Here is a 12,322-nt window from a genome sequence, read left to right as displayed (position 1 = left end):
CAGACGGAGCAGTCTCTAAATGGACTTTCCTTCAGTCTCTGCTCCACAGTTTGTCTCTGCATCTCCTCCCATGAGTATTTTGTTCCCCCTTCTAAGAAGGTCTGAAGTATCTACACTTTGGTCTTCCTTCTTCTTGAGCTTTATGTGGTCTGTGAATTGTATCTTGGGTATTCCAAGTTTCTGGGCTAATATCCACTTATCATTGTGATCTTTTGTGACTGAGTTACCTCACTCAGGATGATATTTTCTAGTTCCATCCATTTCATGAAGTCATTGGCATTCTCTTTAACTGATTTATGTCTGGGCTTCAGTAGTTCTGATGGGTCACTTTTCATTCACTGGTTTGCCTTTCACGCTTCCAGAAATATTTGTTGGCATATCCCATTGGATTTTAATCTGTTTTCACTGTGACTGTATATTATTGTATTAGTTGTGCTTTAATTGATTTTTAGTTTGCTTAAATAGCACTAAATTTATAGTACTCTAGCTGCAAAATTTGCTATTTTTGTTGCATTTTGTTTTTCTCTTCTAGTCATTCCTAACATGTAAAAGCACCTTTGCTAGTCCCCTTTTTTTAATTACTGTGAACTAATTAGTGCACTAAACCACTTCAAAATCTGCTCTTTATTTTTTAAAGATTTATTTATTTTTTATATTCTTTGTTTAAATTCCAAATGAAAAGAAAAAAGAACAAGAAAAAATATCTAATTAAAAAAAGATTTATTTATTTATTTTATGTGAGTACACAGTAGCTGTCTTCAGACACACCAGAAGAGGACATCAGATCTCATTACAGATAGTTGTGAGCCTCCATGTGGTTGCTGGAATTTGAACTCAGGACCTCCGTGCTCTTAACCGCTGAGCCATCTCTCCAGCTCAATCTCAGTATTTTTAATACATTAAGTACCTTTCTTTACCTTTTCCCACAGCACAATCATGATGATTCTGATTACTATTGGTTTTTCATTTGTTTGTTTGTTTTTCAGTTGCTATGGGGCTAGGACTTCTCCCGTTCCTTGGGAATAACCTAATCTGGTAGTTACATATGGCAGCTGGGAGGATTTAGTGGCTGACCTCAGAAGTGGCTTCTTACTTTGACCTCAAGTTATTCTTTGACCTCTCCTGCATCAATTACCACCCAGCCAGCCAGAGGACCTTAGCTAACTTCAGGAGTCTAGAAATTGCTGTTTCTTCCCAGAAGAAAACATCTTGAATCCTAGGCATTCTATGCTATACATAATTTTGCTTTCTCCCAAGTGATTGTATACCCACACACCCAAGAACACCCACACTCCCTTTTCTATCATTGGGGTTTGAATAGTGTATTCTTTGCAATTAATTAGACACATTCCCTGCTGTTAAACATTCCTTTAAAAACACCTTTAGTGGGGCCATTTAGCAAGCTCAGCAGAGAAAAGGACCCTGTCACCAAGCCTGCTGACCTGAGTTCTATTCTAAGAGAACTGATTGCCACATGCTGTCCTTTAGCCTCTGCTCACATGTGGCAGCCTCCAAGCAACCCCGCCTTCTCATGAACTCACACAGATACACAAATGAATTTGTACTAACAATTTTAAATGCCTTTATGAATATTTGACTGCATTCAGAGGGCAACCCAGTAAGAGTGAGTGTTTATTTCTGCATTTCCAAACTGTTAGTATTCTGTCTGGACTCCACCCTCACCGTTACCTGGCAACAGTCAGGTAGGCCTGGCCCTCTATAAGAGGGGCTTCTTGGCCACTCCCCTCTCTCTTGCCTCTTGGCTCTCTTGCTCTCTCATTCTCTCTTGCTCTCTTGGGCTCTTCCCTTCCCTCTTTCCTTTCCCCCTCTCTCCACGTGGCCATGGCTGGCCTCTGCTTCTCTACTCTCTCTCTCCTTCTCTCTGCCTTTCTCTGCCTCTATTATCCCCTTAACTCCCCTCCCCATGCCCTAAATAAACTCTTTTCTATGCTATAGTGGCATGTGTGTGGTCCCGCAGGGGGAAGGGACACCTTGGCATGGACCTGCTGAGGCACCCCTTTCCTCCACACACCTATAGAACATATCTTAATAGCTCTTTCTGTTTTTATGAGCACAATACAAACTGTAAGCTTACCATTGAATCTTGTGAATGAATGCTCAATGGAGGCTATTTCCTGAGATGTTGACTACTATCCTTGAAACCAAGAGAGACCCTAGAACTGACTCTCCAGGAATAACAGCAATGCTTTCTCTATACCTCCAAAATCACCTCTCGGCTGAAGATCTAAGATAGTTTAGACATTTGTAGAACATGTGAAATGTTGTTGGTAGTGAGAAACCACACTGTGATTTCCCTGTAGAGCTAAATTAAAATAGCAAAATTTGTGCTAAAAAAAAAATGTCTTATTGGGTTTCCAAGATGTACTAATTATTTATTACTCAAAGAATTATTTCACTAATAGTAATGAGTTAGATCATAAATTGTATTAACTATCATGTAATTAGGATATTAATTAATTACTTAACTTAAAAGCTATCAACTGGGCACAGCTTAAATGTGAATAATAGCTGGGGCCTGGGGCTTTGACAAGAAATAATACAGTCATGACACAAGAGAAGAGGATGGTTATAGAAGAACTTCTGAGTGGAATATTATGTAGCTAATGAGAGGGGGAAAGAAAGATAGAATGACTACAGATTTTTATTCAAAGTTTAGGAGGTAGAGAGCAAGGAAGCTGGTTACATGACCTGAATGGTTACAATTCATAAAAAGTGGAGAGTGGGCAAGGTCAGGTACAGCACTAGCTACAGCCACACAGATTAATTAGTTGTTGGTGATTTCACTAGATGCTGAGTTGTGTTTATTTCTTTACTTAATTTTTCTGCATTAATTTCAATTCAGCTCTATTTTGAACAAAACAGTTGCAGAATGAACTCTCGGAACTGGATAAGGTAGTCCATACTTGTAATCTCAGAACTCAGAAGACATGAGGATAGCTAGAAATCTGTGGCTACATAATGAGACTACATAATGAGACACTATCTTAAAAAACAAACAAATAATAGCAACAACAAAAACAGAAAAAAAATTTAAAAAATCTGTTTTGACAAAAGCCAGAGGCACAATTCTCCAAATGATAGATCAAAGAGTGATGGGTGACCAGGTAACAGATCTGACAGCTGGTGACGAGGCATATTTAGTTACTTTGCCTGAAGGTTTTCACCCCTTCTTTAATTGTGTGGAGCTAAGTATGCATTGGAGGCTTCTGGAATCGTTGGCGCTCTAAATATAAGAGCTTTGTTCTAATGTTTGCAGAACAAAGCAAATCAGAAACGTGGTTCTTTTTCAGATTCATTATCTGAGGCTTTATAGGGATTAAGGCTTCCAAAATCACATGCTAGCTAGAAATCATATAGGGTCGGCATGGGATTGTTAGTGATCACATGACCCATGGTCAATGAATGTACCCCCCTAACCTATTTCCCCATCCCCAACACATAGAGACTTCTTAAAATTGTTTTTTCTGCTTTTTGTTTTTTTTAAAGATTTATTTATTCATTATATGTAAGTACACTGTAGCTGTCTTCAGACACTTTTTCTTCTCACCCTGACACCCCCCTCACTTGCTGTAGCTGTCTTTAGACACCCCAGAAAAGGGCATCAGATCTCATTATGGATGGTTGTGAGCCATCATGTGGTTGCTGGGATTTGAACTCATGACTTTTGGAAGAGCAGTCAACACTCTTAACCATTGAGTCATCTCTCCAGCCCCATATTGAGACTTATACGGGAGTGCTTTCTGTTTGGAATGAATTTCCAGTAGGAGGCCTGGGCTTTCCTGCCAGAGGCCTGAATGCCAAAATGAGCACCAGGCTTCCTTTAGTTCTCCTCAAAATCCAAAACAGAGTGATGAATGAATGTTGTCTGCTAGGCATTTTGGGTAATATATACTCTTAGGATACTAGGACAAACCATCTAGAGCTTAGTTGCTACTAGACACAACCTCCTTGTTTTCTCAGTAATTTCTCTTGAACAGGGTCAGTGTAGAGAGCACATCTTACGGGGGTACAGCAGCACTCAGTAAACCTCGGAGCAACAGGACAGGAGACGGTAGCTCCAGCACTGATCTCGCTTGGGCTTGTTTGCCTTTGGATGAGTCACATAAAACATCAGGCATCTCTTTCTCAGAAGAACAAATCATGGCGTTCCTGTATGAAGCTGAGCTTGGAGTGCTTTGTTTACTTGTACAACATTATCTAGTAGGCAGCTTTCCCTTGGCATCATCCATGATTCACATTACTTGGGTGAATGGTTCGTGTAAACATGGTACGTAGTTCATTCAGTGTACATGCTTATGGTCTGTATTTCCTCCATCCTGGTTAGACTATGTCTTATTAGAAGATCCCTTGTACTTCTGGTTATTAAATGGAGCAGCTGCCCATCGCATTTACACTGATTAGCACTCTCATGACTTCCGAGTGTTTCACTGTCTGCAAGTATAATGTTGGTTATCATGCATCTCCATGGGAAGTTCACCAAGGCCAGAAAGTTAGGACTGTAGAGACTTGTGCTGGTGCATTTTGATTTCCGGTATGTTCAGATCAATATTACAGGGGCTAAAATATGTTTCTGCTTAGGTTTCTAGAGAAAAAATAATCAAGGATCTCCTTATCAAGAGTCTAAATCTGATCTTACTCATGCATTGGCCCTCCTTATAGGGAAAAACATGCAAGTGGTCCATTTTCCTTATTTGTCCGACATTACCAATCCCAAACAGGGGGCTACAGATTAGCATTATCCAGGATTTATTCTACTTGAACCATTAGGCAGTATGATGAACTAATGCCACCCTGTTCCCATGGTGCCTCTAAGACAAGAAGCAACAAAGGAAAATACCTTTATGCTGCTCAGAATGGTAAGGACGATGCTCAAGCATCTTCTGAGCTCACCTATTTGCCACTCCTGGGCATCAAACTATTAAAGGCCAACCTATCAGGAGATGAATTTTATGTACCCTACAGGTGCTCACAAAGTACCTCAGAGCTCCATATATTTGCTACACATGTGCCGCAGCTGCGTGATGGTGTTTTTGTCTGGGGGAACACAGAGGCTGCAACACAATGCCAGCCTTTGGTTGGAGGGGAGTGTGCGTTCACTGGAGGAGAGTGTTGAGCAGAAGGAAGTGATGCTGGGGTGCTTATGAAGAGAGAGGTTCCAGGGCAGTCTTGTCTGGATCTGTATCTGGCTATACATGGGCTGTGAACAGTTTCTAGGCATCTTGCTTGACTTACATCTTCTAAAAATGCTTTTTATAAAGTGCTTAAAAATGTTTAAAATAAAGGGAAGTGATCAGTAATACTGGGGAATTACAAGGAAGTTCATGGAAACTTTAGTATATCATCACAGGGCTTTTAAAATATTATCTTTTAAGATTAAAATGTAATTGTATCATTTCCCCCTTCTCTTGTTTCCATGTAAACTGATCTATATATTTGATTGAAAAAAAGAGATTTCTGAATAACATAGCTAGAGTGTACTATTGCACATCAGTTTTAAGCTTTCTAACCCACACATACTGAGTTTTTGTTGGTTCCCTGTTACACCAGAAAGGAATCTCATATCTGAGTCCTATGTCTGAAGTTCTTGGTGTGCTTGAGCTGAACGCACATACACCTTCTGGGCGGCCACCATGTACAGAGGCAAAAGTCTGCACTGTTTTGGGAGTCTCTCTGACTCCACTGATCAGTGACTTGATAGGTTAAGGTCATACCTGGAATTAGGGTTTTATTAGATTGTTGATGGCTCTTGTGGTAAGCATTATCAACTATAGTGCTTTGTGTGGGTGTCTCTCTGTGTATATATGTGCTTAAGATGCCTATATGTCTTGTGTCTGTGTGTAATTTCAGATAAAAATAAAACAATATCTCTCCCTATATCTTTCTTAGGCACCTTTAGGATTATTTATCCCTCCCTCACTCCCTCCCCTTTTGTGTGATTTAATCCACAATTAAAGCCCACCAGGGTTTCTCATTTTTCCCCTCCTATCAACTATACCTTTCTATCCCTTTACAGACTTAGTATTTTAAATATTTAAGCACAAACCCTTAACTGCCTGAAATACCTCTTACACTTTTGGATATTGATTTAGCTGGCTGTAACTTTTATAAGTAGAAATAAAAGAGCACTCATTCACACAGCTGTGTAGATTTTTCCAGTACTGCATTCAGGGGCAGCAATGATAGATTCATAATATGAAATACTCTTATTCATTAAGAAAATAAAAGTAAAAATTTTGCAATTCTGTTCATTGAAACAACTTTAAAATAAAACTAAATGGATGAGTGTAAGATCAGTGAAATGAGAAAGGGGAGAGAGAAGACTCATAAGTAAATGTAATTAGCTAATTAATTACTACCGGAAATGAAGGAAAGGGGAGAAGAACACAACACAAATACACCTCTGACAAGGGCAGTTAATAATAAAAGAACAGCTACGTCAAAAGTACCAACATACTCAGCCAAAAGAAATTAGGTTGTTGTATTGCAAAGTGTCCAACATGCATTTAAATGTCTACTATGTATTTAAACATCTGTCATGTATGTTTCTAAAATCAGTGTTAGGCTGCTTCCCATATGTGCCTTTTTCCAGTCATCCCTGCCCTCAGGATGTGACCACTAGGGTTACACAATGTAAGCCAGTCCCAGAAACCCAGAACAAATAAAATAAAATGCAATGGTAAGTATAGCTATTTTACAACACTGTAGCTACACAGTTTTAGTAACAAGAATAGAGCTCAACCAGGTATAGCTTTAATGGAGGGATCAGAAAGATTCTTAGAACTTTTCTTCAGCTTCATAGCACAGGTCAGTTGGATGATTCTAGGTTTTGTTCAAGTCCTAAGGAACCTAACTCTTGGGAGTCAGAGTACTGGCTGCCACTTCAGTCCACCAAGTCTTGGCAAGTACCCCTGGCCTTGGTGAGTGGGTGCGTGAAGTAGCGAGTGAGTGCTTATGCACATTGGCTTTGGTCCTCTCAGGGGTTGGCTTAAGACTGACGCAAGAGAATGAAAACTTCTGATAAGACAGGAGGAGTTGTCAGGTGACAGTGTTGTTCATAGGACATGGGGATCTGTAAGGAATCCTCTGACCTGTGTGTGTGTGTGTGTATGTTTTTGCAGGTTATCCTGATCCAGATAAGTTTTCCTGGACAAACTACCTGCAAACTACTCAAGCAAAGGCAGTCCCCGCCAAGGCCTTTAGCACGGTGAGTTCCTGTGCTGCCCATGTTCACTTTCCTGAAGCAGGCGAGCCCGGCTTCCCCCACTGCTCTACCTGGCTCTAGTTCTATGAAATCAGGGGATGATTTCATAGCCCACTTGCTTCAAGTTTGCTTAGTGGTGCAATGTTGTACTTATGGGCCATTACACCTACATTCCTGCACAGAGAGAACAAGGCCTTATCAAGAATCACAAAGAATGATGTAGAGGTACCAACTTGAAGTGTCCTTCCGTCAGCCACTGCAGGTGGAGAACTTGAAGCCCCTTTCTCTGGGACCACTGAGTTGAGAACTCTGGCCTTTCTGTGTCCTTTTTCTCAGGGACTCTTTGGATAACAATGGCAGTGGATGGAGTCTGGTGAGCGTAGATGATCTGTATGAGGGCAGTGTTTGTTCTAGCCATTATGAGAATACTGATATTTATGGTTCAGACTTACACATGTTCATTCAGAGTTCAGCTAGGTAAAATTAATATGTAAAACATTTTGCATGCAGAAGTGATACAATTTAGAAATATTTCTGTTTTAAATCAGTGGGTTTGCTCAAAATACAAAACAAAACAAAAAAACCAATTCCTTCCAAATTCTGATTTTCTTCTCCTGACTCAATTTACTACACCCCCCAAGACAGGGTACTTTTGTGTAGCCCTGACTGTCCTGGAACTCTCTATGTAGACCAAGATGCCCTTGAGTTCACAGCAATCCGTCTGTCTCTTTTTCCCAAGTGCTGGGGTTAAAAATGTACCTTTAATCATTCTGGTGACTAGACAAGATTTGAAACAAAACACTGTTTTATTTTTCTAAGAGAGGGTTTAATGGCTGGGTGTAGGTACAGAGAAGAATGAGGTTTGGGTGTCTTAGGTTACAGGAGTTTCAAGGCATCAAAGCTTCAGTAGCAAACATGCCAAATGTCTGATAGCTTCTCTTTCTCTCTTACCTATTTCCAAATCTTCATTTAACTTTCCTAGAGAATTAATATTTCCTAGAGATAGAAATATTTAGGTACAAAACCTTCCAGGCTCTGTCATGGGTTATCTTGGATTCAGCTGAAATATGTATATTTGGCATCTACAATTCAGAACAATTACATTCCTTGTGGAGGCTACCAATCTGGGGGAGAAAAGGAAACTTCTCAGACACCTAATTATATGGACACAGCCCATTTAGTAGGTGTAGTAATGCTTTCAAAAGAAAATATTCTTGCATAAAAGCTGTGCTGAAGTTTACCAGATACTGAAGAATGGCTTAACTATTTACAACTCACACATTAATAGAGTTATTTTCTTGTTACCACCTCTAGACTTGAGGAATTCAGTATACTTTCATTTCCCCATAAAATCAGGTGAACACTTTTCTTGTGAAATGACTTTTGACAGGAAGCCTTTGGCTAACCTATAAAAACCATTGGAGTGGTCTCACTTTTGACCGCTACAGTTCTTAGCACACCAGTGGGCTCCCACATCCTATTTTTTTTTATTGCTTGTATTCTTATCATTATAGACTTTTGGTCCCAAATATTTTAAAGCTCAAACCTCAACTCATAGGTGAGTTGGTGAAAGAAGAACTTGTGGTTTTAAATTGCATCATGGTTAGATTTTAAGAAAGTTATTAAGTTGAGCTTAAGCAGCTTTTCTCTAAGAGTATATTAAAGTTTACGTTTAGAATACATTATGTTGAGTGATTTGCTAAATAATGGACCGTCTTTTAAGACACACAGTTTACATGGGCAGTGAAAAGAGTAAGCAATCTTATTTTATATTGATTTCAGAAAACAGTCTATACGAACAGAGAGACTGTAGCTAAGAACATTTCTAACCTCGATTCTTTGTGGTTTTGTTTGTTTGTTTTGGTTTTGGTTTTGGTTTTGGTTTTTTGAGACAGGGTTTCTCTGTGTAGCCCTGGCTGTCCTGAAACTCACTCTGCAGACCAGGCTGGCCTTGAACTCAGAAATCTGCCTGCCTCTGCCTCCCAAGTGCTGGGATTAAAGGCATGTACCACCATTGCCCGGCTTCAAACCTTGATGTAACTGTTGCTAAATTTCATAACTTTGTGTTATATAGTTATCTTGAAAATGTCCAAATTTTTATTTCTACTAATAGATTCCCATAACACTGATTTGAGAATGTGTATAAAGTCCTATATACTCTTAAAACTAAATCCCAATTTTTTTAAAGATCAGTGTGTTTGCATCACAACCACCATGCTGGGGCAGTGTAGTGGGTACCTGGCTTACCAACTTCACTGACTTCTTACACTGTGAAGTTGTGAGCACCAACTTGTTGAGCTGTGATGGTGTGGGCACCTGGCTTGCTGGCTTCACTGACTTGTTACATTGTGACATTGTGGGCACCTGGCTTTCTGGCTTCACTGACTTGCAACTCTGTGATGTTGCAGAGGGCTCCACATGGTTTCTTGACTAACATGAAGTTGGAAGCTGTGGACAAACGGAACCCCCGGCTAATTCGTGTCGCTACCATTACAGATGTTGATGACTACAGAGTAAAGGTACGTCTTTACATATTCTATCAGCTCCCCGGTATTTCTTGTGCCTCTCCCATCCTGTCATCGCCTTTATCTTCCTTAGATTTTAATTCTAATGGAGAGTAGCTTTCTACCAGAGAAAAGTCTTTCTGTGCAGAAAAGCCATCATGGATCTAGCCTTGATGACTGCTACCAGCAAGTACAGGATAGAAATCGTTCCTGTGAGGCTAGTTCAGTGTCACTCACAGAACGGCTACTGGTGCTGCTTTAAACCCTGCAGCTGCCTCTTCTTTCCTTGCATGTCTTAGTGTATTTTATGTGAAATAGGCATTCTCTGGGATGAACTGGAACATGGCTGAGAGAGACCATAAGACACTTCTACTTGGACATTCTTTAAGTTCTTTCTTTTATTTTTTTAAAAAAGATTTTGTCTCCTTTTTGTTAGCATTATCAAAATTTTCTTGAAATCATTGTCATAATTTCTATGTTTTTTGCTTTGGATATAAAGAAAACCAAAATGCATTTGGGTCACAGGAGCCAAAACGTTAGTGCTGAATCAAGGAGCTGATGAGAACATTTCCATATTGTCCTTGTTGAAGACACATCTCTGAAATGAAATTTTGCTTAGATAAAAATCATTCGGTCTTTTTCACACAGAGAACAGAAAGCAGTTGCCAGCTTGGCTTCATTGTGTTTTGTAAGGAATAACAGTGAAAAACAATGTTCCATCCAAGCACAGTTTGTTTTCATAGTAATAAAACCAATGAAGTAAACTGATTTAAATAGGCATTATATCAAAAATGTATTTGTTTGATTTCAGTTTGATACAATTAAAGAGAAACTTTGTTTCATTTGCTTTATCTTTCATTTGAATAATTCATTTGATACAGTTGCAGGTACATGGGTTTGATGAAATTCAGAGGCAAGTGTAGGGCTGTACTGATGAGCATTAGGAGCACACATGGAGGGGTTCTTTGTTAATCTGACAATTAAAATAACAAATGTGTTCAGGGACCAAGTAGCTGCTGTCTCCCATAGTTCCTTGCATCTTAAATTCCTTTTTCACCACGGTATCTCCAGCTCATTTTGACTCATTGTTCCTCCCTGGCTCTTGGGTTGGCAGCACATGCCCTCTCATGTTGGCTCTGCAATAGATTTACATTTATAACCGTCATGTTCATGTACTAGCTTTCATTTTAAATTTATTGCATTTTAGTTTTAATAACATACAAAACTGATCTAGATTTTTATGTTTTATTTATTTTATTTATTTTCTAAATTCTTTGTTTACATTCCAAATGTTTTCCCCTTTCCCGGTTCCCCCCTCCCCATATGTCCCATAGGCCCTCTTCTCTCCACCCATTCTCCAATCACCCCCTCCCTTTTCTCTGTCCTGGTACTCCCCTACAATGCTGGATCAAGCCTATCCAGGATCTGGGCCCTCTCCTGACTTCTTCATAGGAGTCATTTGATATGCTAACTGTGTCTTGGGTATTCACGGCTTCTGGGCTAATTAATATCCACTTATCAGTGAATGCATCCCATGTGTATTCTTTTGTGATTGGGTTACCTCACTTAGGATGATATTTTCCAGTTCCAATCATTTGCTTAAAAATTTCATGAATTCATTGTTTTTAATTGCTGAGTAGTATTCTATTGTGTAAATATACCACATTTTCTGTATCCATTCCTCCATTGAGGGACATCTGGGTTCTTTCCAGCTTCTGGCTATTATAAATAAGGCTGCAATGAACATAGTGGAGCATGCGTCCTTATTGCATGCAGGGGAATCCTCTGGTATATGCCCTGAAGTGGTATAGCCGGGTCCTCCAGAAGTATTAAAGGCATTTTTTATTGATACTCCTAAGGAATGTCTTCTGCCTTCTACTTATTTGTTGATGGCTTATATAAATGTCTAGAATTAACCTATTTATTATCTTAAAATATAATTTGAAAACCTTTATCTCCTTGAGTGAGTTTATTTCTTACCATCTCAGCATTGGGATTTTAAAATCCTTTGAGCATTTAGTATTTAGGTGCTTACTGCAAAGCAGTGTGTCATTTTTCTTGTTATTCTTTGTAATTCATGGAAACTCTCATTATTGGAGGAAAAAGAATACTTGTGAAAGTATTAAAGCCATAATTGTTTATCTCTGTGGTCTTTGGAATAACAAGGGCCTTTAGGATTTTAGAGTTAAATTAAGATGCGTTTATGTAAGTGTCTACCTTATAGAGCATGCAATCTATCAAAAAAAGGAACCAGTTTTGGAATATATTTAAATGTCTTGAGGTCTCACACGTAACCTTGGCCAATTTTCTTGCTGCCTATTTTTGGCAGAGCCTCTCTCTACTCCCTGCCTTCCTTCAGCCTGTTCCACAGATGGGTAAATACTTGGCTTGCCCTGTGAGGTACAGGGGAGATCTGTGAGCTGATCATTTTCTAACAAAACACAAGAGTCAAAAGCATTAACTCAAAATCCATTCCTCAATGTTCCTCCAGAGGAAAGGCGTTAAGATGGGAGCTTTTTTTTCTTCATTTTCTTCCCCCCATCTCTTATATACAGAGGCTGAAGGTCTTTGGCTGGTGAGAAAGTATTTGAAGCTT

The 12,322-nt window shown here is 39.3% G+C and overlaps 1 protein-coding gene across 1 annotated transcript in view; it reads left to right on the top strand.

Moving 5' to 3' along the window:
* L3mbtl4 (L3MBTL histone methyl-lysine binding protein 4) overlaps positions 1–12,322 on the top strand; it is a 337,842-nt gene that overhangs the window by 55,804 nt on the left and 269,716 nt on the right. The window contains exons 8-9 of the mRNA XM_052193353.1: positions 7,140–7,225; positions 9,631–9,741. Of these exons, the coding sequence (XP_052049313.1) occupies positions 7,140–7,225; positions 9,631–9,741 (197 nt within the window). The remainder of the gene's footprint in view (positions 1–7,139; positions 7,226–9,630; positions 9,742–12,322) is intronic.

Source organism: Apodemus sylvaticus, chromosome 9 (genome assembly GCF_947179515.1).
Source record: "Apodemus sylvaticus chromosome 9, mApoSyl1.1, whole genome shotgun sequence".
Lineage (NCBI taxonomy): Eukaryota > Metazoa > Chordata > Mammalia > Rodentia > Muridae > Apodemus > Apodemus sylvaticus.
This window is presented reverse-complemented; position numbering and strand designations above follow the sequence as displayed.